General features: G+C 39.9%; 1 protein-coding gene and 1 long non-coding RNA gene across 8 annotated transcripts in view; one reads left to right on the top strand and one right to left on the bottom strand.

Annotated features, from left to right (window-relative positions):
- Positions 1-17001, bottom strand: part of ARHGAP26 (Rho GTPase activating protein 26) — a 284817-nt gene that overhangs the window by 121208 nt on the left and 146608 nt on the right. For all 7 annotated transcript variants that reach the window (XM_067463701.1, XM_060765179.2, XM_060765184.2 and 4 more), the window contains exons 13-14: positions 13771-13836; positions 12116-12190 (exon numbers count right to left, since the gene is read on the bottom strand). In XM_067463701.1, the coding sequence (XP_067319802.1) occupies positions 12116-12190; positions 13771-13836 (141 nt within the window). The remainder of the gene's footprint in view (positions 1-12115; positions 12191-13770; positions 13837-17001) is intronic.
- LOC132768851 (uncharacterized) lies at positions 855-5308 on the top strand. The gene is made up of 2 exons (XR_009630763.2): positions 855-1277; positions 4973-5308. It is a non-coding gene; the product is annotated as an uncharacterized lncRNA (long non-coding RNA).

Raw genomic sequence — 17001 nt, 5'->3', positions numbered from 1 at the left:
AGTTACAGGAGCCTCAAACCTGGAACCAATCTGGCAAACCTATCATCAAAAAATAGCCAAATGAAGCCAAATGAAGTTGCAAATGAGCACAACGATAACTTTAACAATGAAATCAGTGAGGTTATTAGCAGTGTTCAGCAATAAATCTGTCTATTCATTAATCCACCTGCCTACTGCACCAAAAGTCAGGGGAAGGTAAATCTATAATTGTTTTTACTTTTAAAAATTGCTTTACTTTTAAAAAGAAAAGTCCCTTTTCTCCCCTATAAGTGTAAAATCATTTTAAAACAAACATGAGGATTGGAATATGGGGGGGGGGGGGGGGGGCTTTGAAGCATGCTTGAGAGGTACATGAATCCCAAGGGTTATACTTTCTCCAATGAGGAACTCTCCATGCATGAACTGGCCATATTATTCGGGTATAAAGGAGAAGTGGGGAACTTGCCTCTCACCACTGTGCTAGTATCACTTCCCTTCTCTATGGCTCTATTGCTATTCACTGCTATAGGGGGAAGTGCACCTCAATGACAACACTTAGCTCATCATGGCTCATACTTGGTGGCCCAGCCTCCACTGGCAGGGAATCCCTGGGAGCTTGGGAGTGTGAAATGCAAGCCCTCCCTCCGCACTACCCATGCCTGTCATAATGACAGACGCTTTGCTAATAATAAGTAGCATGTCTGCACTGTGTCAAGTTATGTGAAACAGTCTGAGGGTGAGTCATTGCTGGCAGAGTGGCATGTGTATTTGTATGCCTGCCCGGGGCAGAAACCATGCTAGACTCAGCCTTGCTGTGCAAATAAAAATAAAGTCCAGGATAAACACACACACAGGCACAGGCACACTAGAACCACTGCATCCAGCAGCTACATTTTGTTTGGTTTGTGAAGGAGAAAATGAAGTTCTCACACAGTGCTGCATAATGGGGCTTTTGCTCAGCAGTGTGTCAGCAAATTATCCACTGAGCTGCTTGACCTGGTAGACCTTAAGCTCACAACTCCAGAAACCTTTCGCCAGAAGAGCATTTGTGCCAGACTGACATTTGCTGCTCGAAGGCAAGGAAAGTCTGCTCACAAAGTTCCCACTGGCTTGCAAAACAGAAACATCTGCAAAGTGCCTCCAGGGGCCAGCTAAGCAGAGTTCAAGAGCAAGGAAAAAGGTGGAGGCCAAATGACTTTATCTTAGCCAGTCACTGTCAGCATGAAGGTGCATCTGTGTGTATCTGTTTGAGTCTACAGGACAGGAGAGAATGGCATGGTGGAGAAAGGTCTTTGTGGGTAAGTAAAATTGGTAAGTGATTACAGAGAAATAAATATGCATTTAAATAAATGAGAACTAGCCTACTTGTAAATATTGCACAATACAGAATGAGCAGCTGGAATGAGCTGGCCAGCTATTGGCATCCGGACACATACTTTTAGTTTGTTTTTCTCTCACACACAACGCAATGGTATTCCCCAATTCTCCATTTACCTAGGCAGATTGTCCTTAACTTCTTTGCTTTTAAACTACATTCTTTCCTTGGCACTTCCAACCATCAATGTGAACAACATCTGGAAGAGTTAGGGCCCTTCCAGACAGGTCCCATATCCCAGGCCCTGTTGGACTTTTACCTGAGGCATCCAAATGATGCCTCAGGTAAAAGAGGAATAATTCATGATAAAGCAGGAAAACCCTGCTTTGTCACAAATTATATAGATACCCTATTAGACCCAGGTCTTGTAGGGCCAGACTCCTGGGCTATGTATGCCTCTGCAATCCCAGGAGTCTGTCCCCACAGCCCAATTCACTTCTTCAGGTTCAATGAGCCTGAAGAAGCAAAGACAGCAGCCACCCCTTCCCCACCCCCACCCCAAGCCTTGAAAACAATAAGAAACTCACCAGGCCGCCATCATGCCTCTATGCAGGCCTCCTAGAATGAATAATGGATATGCTGGGGGGGGGGCACAAATTGCTCACCCCATCTCCTGACGCATTATTGGTACATTCCAGGTGGCCTTAAGAGAGGCATCATGGCGGCCCTGTAAGTTTTCTGTTGTTTATGGGCTTTGTGGGGGAGGGGACACTAGGACCTTTGCATTCAAAGACTGTTGCAGAACAATATAACTTCCTGTATGTGAAATCCTATACAACGAATGGGAACCTTCAGCACTTCTTGTTATAGATATCTTTGGACCCACTGCAAAAGAAGTTCAATCATAAATGAGTGTTGGGTTCCATTAGCATGTGAGCAAGTGTCACTTATGCTTTGTGATGTTGTTTGACTGCACATCCCAGAAGCTTTTGCCACCTCTTTAATTTGATTCCCAGTATATCTTCTTTGCTGTTCTGATTGTAACTCTTGTATTTTTCCTTGCCAATATCTTTTGGATTCAGTGTTTTACCTTTGCATTCTTTTTAGTAAGCCATGTAGGAAACAGCTCTTCCTAAACAGCTGCTATATAATTTATGTATAAGGGGAAAATGCACAATTGCATTCTGTATTTTCCGTATAAGGAGACAATGCATACTAGCATTCTTGTTGTTCATTCGTTCAGTCGTCTCCGACTCTTCGTGACCTCATGGACCAGCCCACGCCAGAGCTCCCTGTCGGCCGTTACCACCCCCAGCTCTCTCAAGGTCAGTCCAGTCACTTCAAGGATGCCATCCATCCATCTTGCCCTTGGTCGGCCCCTCTTCCTTTTGCCTTCCACTTTCCCCAGCATAATTGTCTTCTCTAGGCTTTCCTGTCTCCTCATGATGTGGCCAAAGTACTTCAACTTTGTCTCTAGTATCTTTCCCTCCAGTGAGCAGTCGGGCTTTATTTCCTGGAGGATGGACTGGTTGGATCTTCTCGCAGTCCAAGGCACTCTCAGAACTTTCCTCCAACACCACAGTTCAAAAGCATCGATCTTCCTTCGCTCAGCCTTCCCTAAGGTCCAGCTCTCACATCCGTAGGTTACTACAGGGAATACCATGGCTTTGACTAGGCGGATCTTTGTTGCCAGTCTGATGTCTCTACTCTTCACTATTTTATCGAGACTGGACATTGCTCTCCTCCCAAGAAGTAAGCGTCTTCTGATTTCCTGGCTACAGTCTGCATCTGCAGTAATCTTTGCACCTAGAAATACAAAGTCTGTCACGGCCTCCACGGTTTCTCCCTCTATTTCCCAGTTGTCAATCATTCTTGTTGCCATAATCTTGGTTTTTTTGACGTTTAGCTGCAACCCGGCTTTTGCGCTTTCTTCTTTCACCTTGATTAGAAGGTTCCTCAGCTCCTCCTCACTTTCGGCCATCAGAGTGGTGTCATCTGCATATCTGAGGTTGTTAATGTTTCTTCCAGCAATTTTCACCCCAGCTTTGCATTCATCCAGCCCCGCACATCGCATGATGTGTTCTGCATACAAGTTAAAAAGGTTGGGTGAGAGGATGCAGCCTTGCCGTACGCCTTTCCCAATCTTGAACCAGTCTGTTGTTCCGTGGTCAGTTCTGACTGTTGCGACTTGGTCCTTGTACAGATTCCTCAGGAGAGAGACAAGGTGGCTTGGGATGCCCATCCCACCAAGAACTTGCCACAATTTATTATGATCCACACAGTCAAAGGCTTTAGAATAGTCAATGAAGCAGAAGTAGATGTTTTTCTGAAACTCCCTGCTTTTCTCCATTATCCAGCGGATATTGGCAATTTGGTCTCTTGTTCCTCTACCTTTTCTAAACCCAGCCTGAACATCTGGCAACTCTCGCTCCATGTATTGCTGGAGTCTTCCTTGCAGGATCTTGAGCATTACCTTACTGGCATGAGAAACTAGCATTCTGCATGAGAACTAGCATTCTGCATAAAGGGAAAATGAATACTTCCATTTGTGAAGCGTGGCAAGGGTGTTTTGTTATTTTTTGCAAGTGCACAGGCTATGAAGCCAATAACTTCAATCAGCCAGGGCCCTAGGAAAGATTGAGCCAGCATATTGTTCATGTGATGCTCTCAATTTTTACCAGATGCTAGAGTCAATCAACAAAGATCACTACTGCCAGCATGCCCTCCAGCTCAGCTCCTAGGGAGTATCTGACAGGATAAAGTTGGAAAAAGATAATACTTCCTTGGATCCTTAGAAGACCCTTCTTCTTATTTACTTTATTTCAATTCAAAGTATTTCCATCCCAGATTTAAAAACATCTACCACCTTTGTGTGCTAGCCCACACAAAAAATAGGGAGATGAAACTATAACCACACAAAACCAAATGATCTGGTTTTAAAGCCAATGTTAAAATATATTTTGTGAGCCCCTTCCTAAATGTAGAGAGAGTTCATTCCAGAGCTTCTCTTGCGAACTTCAGAGACAGTACATTCCAGAGTGGGGGAGTGACACAAGAGACAACTCTCTACCATGTGCCTGACAAGTGAGAAGGCTTAAACCGAGTCAGGCAGCTCCTTGGATAGCCAAGCCCTGGGCTGTTTAGAATTTTAAAGGTTAAGACAAACACCTTGAACAAACAAGTGGTATCCATGACAGATCTTTCAGTATTGGGAGCAATGTGACCATGATACTGCATATTAGTTGGCAGCCTAGCTGCTACATTTTGTATCAATTGAAGTGTCTGAGTGTTCTTCAACAGTAGCCTCACAATTTTTAAAAAGTTGTCTAAAATTGATGCAACCAAGGCTGCTTCTACACAGCCACATAATCCAGATCAGAATATGGATTAAAGATATTCGTTTCTACTATGGAGAGTCTCCACACACACCTCGGGAACCATAAAAAAGCTCCTGTGGAATCCACAAAGCTCTTTTTATGTTAGATTGATGGCATTATTTTCTTACTTTATTTGGAAAAATGTGCTGAACTACAGCAGCCCATTGGTTGAGAAACAGCGGTGGAGATGCTCTTTCAACTAAGGGGGATAGCAATTTCTTCTTGGGGAGGGAGGGAAAATGTGTTTCTTTACCTTCCTGAAAGCACCATATCTGGTTCTTTTATCTGAATTTTTTTCTAGAGCTATTGCTTACATGAGTGCTCTGCTCTGCGAGGTCCATACACTGATCAGCTGCAGTCCTCGACATGCGAGTGCGGAGAGGAGCAAACCACTGATCACCTGCTGCAATGCAACCTGAGCCCAGCCACATGCACCATGGAGGACCTTCTTGCAGCAACACCAGAAGCACTCCAAGTGGCCAGATACTGGTCAAAGGACATTTAATCAACTACCAAACTCACACATTTTGTATTTTCTCTGTTTGTTTGCTTTGTTCTGTTAGAAATGTAATATAATTGACTGGCTGCCCTGACACGAGAAATAAATAAATAAAGCTGCAGTACATTTTATCACCAATTTCAGACTTTCTCCTAATTTCATTTAACACGTTTTTGAAGTCAATGCATGTTGCAGTGGGCATTAAGGTGCATGTCTTCTAGCAACCACCCCTTATAACCCACATCACTCTGGATTTTACAGCATGTGTGGATGGGGCCTATTATATGATTTCAGGAGACTTTCATTATTGTTTCAGCTGATGAGCAATTTGTACCTGTAAAATGTTTTAATTCGGATTCATCACAAGCATGCAGTGACAACTTGGAAATCTTATTAAATACTTTTAATATTCACATGCTGTAGCTAGAAGCTAGAAACCTACAGTCAAATATTTGGCTGGTTATTTTAAACCTGTATGCAAAATTCCCACTCTCATTCCAAACATACAAGTACAAACAACATTTTGACCAGTTTTGTCTCCTTAAGATTACTAAAGCACAATGCTCCAATGACAGCTGAAATCAAAACCGGGGCGAGTTCCATTGGTAGGCTTTAGGCATTAGCTCTGGGAACGCTATGAAGATGTCGCTCATGTCTGAGTGCCATTTACCAATGCCTGATTCCGCCACAATTATTCACATTCCTAGTTTTCCAAAGTGCATTTGAGATACAGATCCCTTGTGAGCCTAAAGATCCACTTTTACTTTTTCACCCTTATATTCTAACAAAACTGGTTGGGGCCCGTTTAACATATGTAGGATAGAAAAGACCAGCAGGACGTGTGAGAGGAACTTGGGTGGCAGAACAGGAAAATTATAATTAAAATTAATTTCTATTTTCATCTGTGAAACATTAGTTCTCTCATACATAAGCTGCCTATGCAGTCTCCACAAAAAAAAAAAAAAGAAATAATTTTCCCTGTCCCTTTTTCTATTTCAAACATTACACAGAATTTGTTGGACACACTGGGAACAGATCCCAGTACACCCAAAAGAAAAGGTTTGAGTGGAGGAGAAGCCTACTGGGAAAATAATGAAAAAAAGATCAGTGTGCTACATGCACACATCTCCCCCCCCCCCCACCCCAACACACACATACATCAATATGGCCATATACTATTCTCCCCACACATCACTGGAAACAGAGACTTGTGGAGCGAGGAAAGGTATCACAGAGCAAGGCTTCAAAACATTTTAAAACTTTTTACAAAATTTATCTCTACTTTTATTTCCCAGAAGACTGGTTTTATGTCGATCTACAGACTATGGAAAACACACGGTCACTGTTTAAAGTTTAACAACACATGCATACACATATACCCCAACATACAATTTTTTGTTCTTTTTTTGTATGAGATCTTACCCTTGGGCATTTTTTGCAGAGTTTTACAGTCTTGCAAAAGATTGTAAAATGTGTTTTTATACAGAAAATGTTGTTTAATCTTCTTAAACATGCTATGTTTTACACAAAACACATTAGCCTCCCTGTCAAGTAGTTATTGGATCCTCCACCATGTTTCCAAAACAGCCATTTCTCTTGTGTGGCAATGCCAAAAGGGAATCTACAACCCACCTCCCCCACCCGTTTAATTTTAAACACTTATAAAGACTAAGTATAAACATTCCTGAACATGCCACCATGAAAGAACAGGCCAAAGGAGACTCCATTAAACCAGCAAGGGACAGAAAAACCACTGCAGAATGAATACCTTGACCAAAATGGAGACTGAGCCAATAACCTTTTAAAATGAACATACAATTTTTCCCTAATGTTCCTTTCCTTGCTGTGCTGTGGTAAATGGCCGCCTTCCAGAGCTTCCCTCCAGGCAGAAAAGAAATAGAAATGCCACTTCGTCTCGCTGGCACATAACGAGCCAAAGGGAATACATAGTTTACAGATGTCTGCCTAACTGCAGTATGATACAGCCTGGGTTTCCAGAACAGACAAACCACAAGTAGTTTTATTGTGTGTACTTTCTGTGGAAAAAAGCACCCCCCCCCCCATTTTTTGTTTGGACATTGTGCATTTCATGCAAAATACATATATTCTGCTTTTTGCGCTTCTATGCAGAAAATCCCATGTGTGGTTTTAAATTCATTTCCCCAATAAAATTCCAAAACACGAATAGAGGTTTAAAATTGAGAGAAACTCTTGCATCTTGCAAACCAGACAGAAAATGGCTGAACTTGTTCATTCTTGCACAAAGGAACAAAATAAAGAAAGAATGGCATTCCCATTTGTTATTAGTAAAAGGCGGATATTCATACACAAGCATTTTGTGCTCTGAGAGCATGGAATTAACATTCATGTACACTGGTTTCCTTTTCTGTGGTACTGGTTGCTAGCTGCTGAGGATTCAAAATTGGTTCTTTGTATTGCCTGAAGATCTCACTGATTCCATGTCTTGTGATTTCCCTCTCCTGCCATATTATACACTGGTCCTAACTTTAAACTTGATCGAAGTGTTTTTTTAATCTATTAATCAAACTGCTTAAGCAACTAAATATTATACCTCTAATACTAAGAGCCAGAATTGGCTCTTCTGAAGATTTTACCTTACAGAACTCAAGGTTGGGAGAAATTACTTCAACGGGTAGCAAATTCCTGCTATATCATTAAAGAAGCACAAAACTGTAATTCTACATAATAATATCAATAAATTTATTGCATTTTACTCATTAAACATTTGAAGATAATTATTCATAAAACCACACTTTGAAAATTTTTGAAGAATTATTACATTATTCTTTGGAGAAGTGCAAAATATTCAGATTTTCTGTGAATCAGTTTGTCCAATTTATTTATTTATTTATTTATTATTTATTTATTTACTACGCTTATATACCACAATTCTCAGCCTAATGGCGACTCATTGCAGTGTACAACATAGAAAAACAGGTGCAAAATACAAACATAGTGACAAATAATCTGCAGTACATCATTAGCAAAACATCTCATCAAAAACATCAACATTATTACAAAGCCATTCCGAGTCATCTCATCGTCAAGTTCACAATCCAATACCATTTCCGTTGTTCCATTCCATGGTCAAGTTACCAGTCATTGCACTTCTATTCAAATGCCTTCTTAAACAGCCAGGTCTTTAGCTTCCTGCGGAATATCAACAGGGAGGGGGCTAGCCTGATGTCTACGGGAAGGGTGTTCCTCAGCCGAGAAGCCACCACCGAGAAGGCCCTATCTCTCGTCCCCGCCAGCCATGCCTGTGACGCAGGTGGGATCGATAGCAGGGGCTCCCCAGAAGATCTCAAAGTCCTCGTGGGCTCATAGGCCGAGAGGCGGTCAGTTAGGTATCTTGGGCCGGAACCGTTTAGGGCTTTTTACAACCATTTTGTAAATGAACTAACAGATTGGGAGTTCAGCAGTTTCTTAAAAATGATGCCTCTACGAAACAAGATTCTGTCTAGCTAAATCTATTACTACAAAATTGAACTAACAATATCAATATAAATGTAGTATATACAAAGATATATCTATCCATCCGTAAAGACACACATTGCCTGGTAAGCATAAAAGCTATATTGTCAACATGTAACACAGGATGGAGTCATATAGATGAATGTGAAATTTCAAGAAACATCTCAAAACAGAACATGGTAATCATATTAAGTAGTCATGGGAGGTTAGCAAATTTGGCTAACTGAAAATATATTTCAAGTGAATTCCAGTCCAATTGCTCATTTTTCACAGTAGTTTGAATTAGTAATCACAAAACTAGTATTTTATCCAAGTGTCACAGGCTCATACACAGTTAAAGACCCCCCATGAGCCCCAAATGCACAGGGGAGATGACTCCAGGGTTTAAAATTGCCAATAGTAGTGAAACCTATTGAAATTAACACCTTCTGGCCCAAGAATACCACAGTTACACCTAACCAATGTCGAGGATGTATTTTGTTGGATGTGGATAAATAAAATTGCAACACTTAGTCTCACAAATATGAGGGTCATGCTGAATAAATATTGTATGATGACAGGGCCAATTGAGAATAAATGTTCTCCACATGTGATCAATGTACAACAGGCTGTTCTCTACTTTGCCACATCTCTCACACAAAAAACACTTGATACCCTTTTCTTAGTATGTTTCCTCTCTCTCTTTTGTGAAAAGTGATTATGGAAGCCTTCATGCAACACAATAACATTCATCATGTTTTCAAAAGTAAAGAGTTTGCCTCTTTGTCAGTATAAAACTGCTGTCTACATCACTTTAGGTGCCTATGTATAAATACACATTGTATTTTCTATACCCCATATAGGTTTCCTACCATAATTTATTACGAGACTGGCAGTAACATACTATATCCAATACATGCTTGCTTCCTTTTAAGCCTCTGGTTCTCAACCTGTGGGTCCCCAGATGTGTTGGCTTCCAACTCCAAGAAATCCTAACAGCTGGTAAATTGGCTGAGATTTCGAGGAGTTTTAGGCCAAAACACCTGGGGACCTACAGATTGAGAACCACTGTTTTAAACAAACTCCAAAGAGTTCAGTGAAGCCTGCTTTCGTTAAGCATGTATAAGACTGCAGCCTAGAAAGAGAAGAGAGACTTAGGATGATTGGGTTCAGCTTTGTGACATATTGATACTCTGTTTTTTCACTGTAATGTAACTAAAAGAACAGGTTCTTATCAGAATGAACGATGTTATGAATCACTTTATGTCACCACTTTAGCACATGGCTGATGAAGAAGAGCTTGGAAAGGCACATTCCTACAACTAATCTTTCACTATCAAGGGTGTGCAAGTCAAAACCAGCTATTTCAGGACCTGCTGTGTTTAAGAAGAACCCTTCATACTTCTCATTCAGTCCTGAACTGCAAAAGAACTTAACAACATATAATTATTCCATTTTTTGCAGAAGGTAAGTTCAGGGACCACAAAGCTGAGGATTGTCATAAAGCTCACAGGATATTTACTTAGGTGATCCCTTGTTGTCCGAGTAAGATTGCCCTCCAAGTTCGGTGTCCTGGTGGTGGATACGTAGGTGACTATGGAGCCCTATTCTTGATCTGCATCTTCTCCCACATTGAGGGCATTGGTTTCCATGTGAAAGGCGGTCCCAGTTGGGGTTGGCTTGACGCACTTTCCTCTTGGCACATTTCTCTTTCGCCCTCCATTCGTGCCTCTTCAAATTCTACAGAACTGCTGGTCACAGCTGACCTCCAGCTGGAGTGCTCAAGGGCCAGGGCTTTCCAGTTCTCAGTGTCTATGAGACAGTTTTTAAGGTTGGCTTTGAGCCCATCTTTAAATCTCTTTTCCTGTCCTCCAATATTCCATTTTCTGTTCTTGAGTTCGGAGTAGAGTAACTGTTTTGGGAGATGGTGACCGGGCATTCAGACAACGTGGCCAGTCCAGCAGAGTTGATGGCCGAGGACCATCGTTTCAATGCTAATTGAGCACTTTCCCTCCAAATTGAAGCCATATCAGCCACAGAGTGCTCTCTGTTTCATAGAGATATTGTTCCACCATCTCCCATGGCTCTGTCACTTTTACCAAAAGAAATTTATTTCCCTACAACCTGGGAATGCTGCCATTTAAACAGAATTCCAACCTCCCATGCTAATTTATTTTCTTTCTAAATATAGGTCTGAAGTTGTAAAAATTTTTTGAAAATATCCTAAAACATAGACTCATCGGCCCACATATGTTTTGATGGGAATAGTGGAAAAATTGAGCATGATCAGCTTGAATCTCTCTAAAAGAGAGAAGGAAATAAAAACTCTGAGTTATGGAGCTGTATGTAGTGTTACCATTATGAAACAATCACGAGGTGCAGCAGAAAAAGAAGTGCAATAATTCTATTAAATAAATACATTATTCAAAGAATAAAGTAGCCATTTTTCAGAAAACATAATGATCATAGAACTACTATGAAAAATGGGTTAATTCACTGGCCCACGTAGCCCAGTGTTATTTATTCTGATGTCTGCATCTCCTATAAACCACTCTCCTCTCGTCAAGACTTCTTTTGCAAGAAACGCCACCTCCTGTTTCATCTCACTGCAATGCATACTCCACCACAGTTATCCCATCTGTTCTAGTAAAGACTGTCAAGATGTCTTAAAGTCATTTTTACATATTTTTATCTACCACGACTTTAGAGAATGTGATACAGATTCAAAGAAGTCTACAAATATTGTATGAGTGTGTGTATGTGAACTTAACAAGATGTTTTCCTGGTTCCTTCCTCTGAAATATAGCCTACAGCACCTGGTTTCAGTTTGCCGGTCTTCCATCCAAGTGCTTACCAAGACTGACACTGCCAATAAAATCACCTCTCTTTCCTTCCAATACTTCAGCATTTCTGTAAAATAAACTACTGCTAGTACCATTACAGTGAGGAAAAGGCTGACGATTCATAATGAACAAAGAGATTCATGATCAAAGAAATTGATTGGAAAACTCACTAAATGGCCTTGGGCAAATCTGTATCTCACATTCTCATCTCACTCACACAGCTGGGGAATGAAAGCCTAATATTTGCTCTGAACTCCTAAGAGGAAGCCTGCTATACAGAAGAACTGTTTTCAAATTTTGGAAAGCCATGGAGTGGAGACTGTACATGCATATGCATGCATACATGCAAAGTGGGGAGAGGATGGGGGAAGCTATGAAATTATGTCAAGAAAAAAAACTTAATCAAATATCTCAGACATCAGTTTGTTAAAAGATTCTTCTGTTTCTAGTAAGTGGTTTCTACAGTAGATTGAAGGTTGTGCACAATATCCACATGCCACAAATGAATCCCCCATTCTTGTCCAAGAAGTAAGTTCACATCAGCAGGTTTCCATTCTCTCTCTAATATACCTATAAGCACAATGGGTACCACCAAAGAAAAACAATATGGCTGTCAAAATGTACTTACCCATTAAGATACTCAACAGCCTCTGAACTCGAGAGTTGACACCAACTATTCTGTATAATCCTTGTTCATTGATCCCTAGGAAAGAAAGTAATTTTATTTAATTTGGAGAACTGTCTGAAAGAAATATAATGATTCCTTTCTTAAAAAAAAATATTTCATAGACCTGCACTGAGTCTTCCTCAAAGGTTGATACATGCTACAAAAATTGCAGATTGAGCAAAAACATAACAGCGTAGGCTTCCTTTCTGTTTAGATACCTGGATTTCAGGATATGAGTTATGCATTATTGTCCAGCACAGAAATTCAAGAAAAGATAACTCTTTCCTCACATCAACCAATAACAGGATCTTAATAAGTAGCAAAGCAAATAAAATACTAGCAATGTGATTTCATGGCTGGATAATAAAAATCATTAAAGGCAGAATTTTACTTGCTTTATTTAACATACAATTTGAAAAAAGACCAACACTGCCTAGCTCTACATTGCCATACAATGCAGTTCAAAAGTGCATTATGTGGCAGTGTAGATCAAGCCACTATTAAAACAACCATCTTTAAAATGACATCAATCTGTGTCACTGGTTTAGAATGAATGAGAGAAGGAGACTTGTACTAATATTATCTGAAATATAACTGAAGAATTCTTTTACAAAGCCACAGAAAAACACAGAAGTTAATATGGGAAGGGATTTGCAAACAATAACCCAATGGTGTTACATTTTCGTAGACTCATCTAAACATTTCTTAGCAAAAATTCTTATGTAGATGGAAGACTGACAATAAATTCATTAAATGAGGTATCTTCCAGGTTGAGTTCAACCAAGGCTTTGGGAATTGATGTGATCAATTCGAAAATCGCATTTTCAATAAGGTAATATCTACAACCTGTAGAACAGAGGCTATTGTATGTACATCTGTTTTCCCACTTATGTGTAGGTTTAAGCTAGAACGTGGCAATTGCCATCAAATGTAGGTGTATGGCTGGTAGCTTTAAGACTGTCGCATAAGAAGTGTTAACAGTTTGCAGAGAACTATGCAATGCTATAAAGTTGAATGAAATCAGACTTCAAATGGTAAGAATATGCCAATTTTTTTTACAAAAGTGGTTGAAAAACATGGTTCTTGGGTTTTAGAAAATGAAATAAGTAAAATCTTGAATTAACAAAAATCTTTGTAGTTTAAGATTTATACTGCGTAATATTTGTAAAGTGTACTTTTGCATAGAATGTGATACTTTTCTCAGCAGAGAACAGTATTTTCTGCGCAAAAAATAACATTTCTGACCAGAAATATGTTTCTGATCTGTTCTGGTCAGTGAACGGCTTCTTGAAGTTCAAGACTTACATTGTGTGATATTTGCAGGCAGTATTTTTGTACAGAAAACTCAGTCCTAAACTGCAAACAGGTCTTGAACTGCAAAAAGATTTTGAAAACTGCAGTTTTCAAAGACTTTCTTACAATGGGAAGGAAATTGCTAAAATTACTCAACGTGTGTTTTGAAAAAGCAAAGAATGACATTCCCATTAAAAGGCTTCCAGTTGGGTATATTCAGAGCATAATTCACACAAATACCTAATCTCTTCCTCCTATTTTGGCCTTCTAAACAGATCCAGAACTTCAGCTCAGGAAGAAGAACATCTGAGATAATAGCATACCTCTTGTTTCCACAGCATGGATGCATTTCTTCACAATGCTGAAGCCCATATTATCCAACTGGGCAGCTAAAAATAAAGAAAACAAGTAAAAGCTTTTCAAATAAAAATAGGAATAATTTGACAGTGAGCAATATTGGAAAGGGGATTACCTTTTGCAAATAGGATCTAAGGAATGCTATGCCACTCTTTTTTAAAAAGGTGTACATAAGAGTAACACATTGATTAAAATGCAGAAAACCAAACCATTCCTCTAAATAAATTTTATTCCAAACACAGAATTTTAAAACCTGTTCAAACATAGACTTCCCAGATGCAAAATGGAATTCAGGAGAAAGGTTCTCCTGAATTTAAAATCCCTCACTTTCTTCTGGTAGAAAATAGGATCTTTATTGATTCTACTCATCTCCGGCAGGGTCTTGTATCCTTCCAAATTTATTATTATTATTATTATTATTATTATTATTATTTCTACCCCGCTTTATCTCCCCCAAAGGAAACACAAAGTATCGTTGTATCCATTTAAAATATACAAATATACCAATGTTAAAATATGATTAAATGTTGTTGTTCATTCGTTCAGTCGTCTCCGACTCTTTGTGACCTCATGGACCAGCCCAAGCCAGAGCCCCCTGTCGGCCATCACCACCCCCAGCTCCTTCAAGGTCAGTCCAGTCACTTCAAGGATGCCATCCATCCATCTTGCCCTTGGTCGGCCCCTCTTCCTTTTGCCTTCCACTTTCCCCAGCATAATTGTCTTCTCTAGGCTTTGCTGTCTCCTCATGATGTGGCCAAAGTACTTCAACTTTGTCTCTAGTATCCTTCCCTCCAGTGAGCAGCCGAGCTTTATTTCCTGGAGGATGGACTAGTTGGATCTTCTCGCAGTCCAAGGCACTCTCAGAACTTTCCTCCAACACCACAACTCAAAAGCATCGATCTTCCTTCGCTCAGCCTTCCCTAAGGTCCAGCTTAATGATTAAATATAAACAGTATTTTTAAAATGCCAGTTAAAAACCATTAAAACAAATTCAAGGTTAAAAACCAGACACCCCCTGAATTGATCTTAAACACCTTCACCTTTAAAAGCCTGCCTGAATAAAAAGATTTTAGCTTGCCACAGAAAGTACCGCAGGAAGGGGGCCATTCTGGCTTCCCTGGGTAGGGAGTTTCAGAGTCAAGAGGCAACCACTGAGAAGGCCCTCTCTCTCGTTCCCACCGCCTGAGCTTGAGATGGAGGTGGGACAGAGAGAAGGGACTCTCCTGAAGATCTCAACGCCCAGGCAGGTTTGTATAAGAGCACGCAGTCAATCAAATCCTTTCAGAGATCAGCAGCCAGGTTACTAACTGGGAGAGAATTATTTCCATGTTGCAGCAGCTCCACTGGCTGCTGGTCTGCTTCTGAGCTAAATACAAAGTGCTGATCATTACCTATAAACCCCTAAACAGTTTGAGCCCAGGCTATTTGTCCAATCACATCTCCCCACATAGACCATCCCAGACTATGCCTTCTCTGTCCTACCCCCATCAAGCTCACTTGGTGGGAAAGAGAGAGGGGGCTTTCTCCGTGATTGCTCCCCATCCCTGGAACTCCCTCCACAAAGAAATAAAAACAACCCCCACCCTCCTCTCCTTTAAAAAAACCTTTGCAGTTTGGCATATGGAGAGGAGGAGGACTAAGACCCTCTAGATCAGTGGTTCTCAACCTGTGGCCCCCCAGGTGTTTTGTCATACAACTCCCAGAAATCCTAGCCAGTGTATCAACTGTTAGGATTTCTGGGAGGTGAAGGCCAAAACATGTGGGGACTCAAAGGTTGATTATTTGTATCTTGTTTTTCATTTTGACATTTTGACATCCATTTTTATATAATAAGTTCACTGTCATTTTTATATTTATTATATTGCACTATTGTAATTATTATTATTATTATTATTATTATTATTATTATGCATTTGTTCGAGCACTGAATGTTTGCCTTTTTGTGTTGTAAACCACCAAGTCCCCTCGGGGGGAGAGGGCGGTCTATAAATAAAGTTTTATTATTTATTTATTTTGAAGGTTGGTGGACTCTCCAAAACACTAAAAAATATGGTACTTGAGACTGCAGGGAGAAGAACGGATAAATAAAAATCTACACCTCCACTTCCACTCTGATCAGCCATCAGAGGAATTCTGTCAATATTCATTCCTGCAAGGATAATAAACTCAGGATCCAACAGTGACAATGTAAATATTTACCCAATGAAGTAAAGCCAATGTGATTACATATTATTTATTCATTTCAAGGCACAAAACATTAGGCTCCCAGATATGCCATTTATACATTGATTTAACTTGAAGAAATCTAAAGTAATCTATCTAATAGTCTAACATCAAGGTCAAGATTTTTTTAAGGATTCAACTTGTCTGCTAATGCATATCTGAAATTTAGAAAGAAAAGAAAAGACACGTCAGAAGGCTAGCTACACCCTTAGAAAGACAAGTTTAGCAGGGTCACAACAATTAGTAAGGAGAGCAGAAAGAAATGGAAATGTTTTTAATGGGAAGAAAATCATGGTACAAAGCCCAGAGATGAGGTCTTTCAGCCACAGAAGAGGCAAAAAGGCATATAGAGTTACAACACCATCCTCCTGGAAGTGCCTTCATAAGAGCAGCTGTGGTGTGATATCCCACACAAAAACAACGAATGAAAATGGATAATTTGGGAGTAACGCCATGGTAATGGCAACTGCTTTTCAGTCAGTGCTGCTGTTTGTTACTCTCCTATACAAGAATTGTATAGCAGTGGACAACACTCTACAGCTCTTTTCATTCATTTCCTTTGTAGATTTCCATCGTGACTCATGATCCATGCTGAATTAAACACTTATTCCATGGAAATGGAAATATCCTGAAGGCATGCAAATGAATTCTGGAATAAGAATGAAAACATTCTTACTAAGGGAATAATAAGACTCAATTAAGTTACATTGGCACACTTCTTCAAATTTAATTTAAATGAGACAATAAGTAGAAGACATGTTTACACTCCAGATCCCTGAAGGAATAATATAACACCTGTCTGCTTCAAATCAGAATGTTACCTACCATTAACCTTCTGTTATTGAAAATTGTCTCCTTTAAATTTAGGTAAGAAAAAGAAGCCACCCAATTGTTGCCTTTGCAAATAAAAGATGTTTTTACAAATCAACAAAAGATTAACTGCAAAAGCAAGGTGAAACAGTATCTTAGAAGAA

This window comes from Anolis sagrei, chromosome 2 (assembly GCF_037176765.1).
Source record: "Anolis sagrei isolate rAnoSag1 chromosome 2, rAnoSag1.mat, whole genome shotgun sequence".
Classification (NCBI taxonomy): domain Eukaryota; kingdom Metazoa; phylum Chordata; class Lepidosauria; order Squamata; family Dactyloidae; genus Anolis; species Anolis sagrei.
This window is presented reverse-complemented; position numbering and strand designations above follow the sequence as displayed.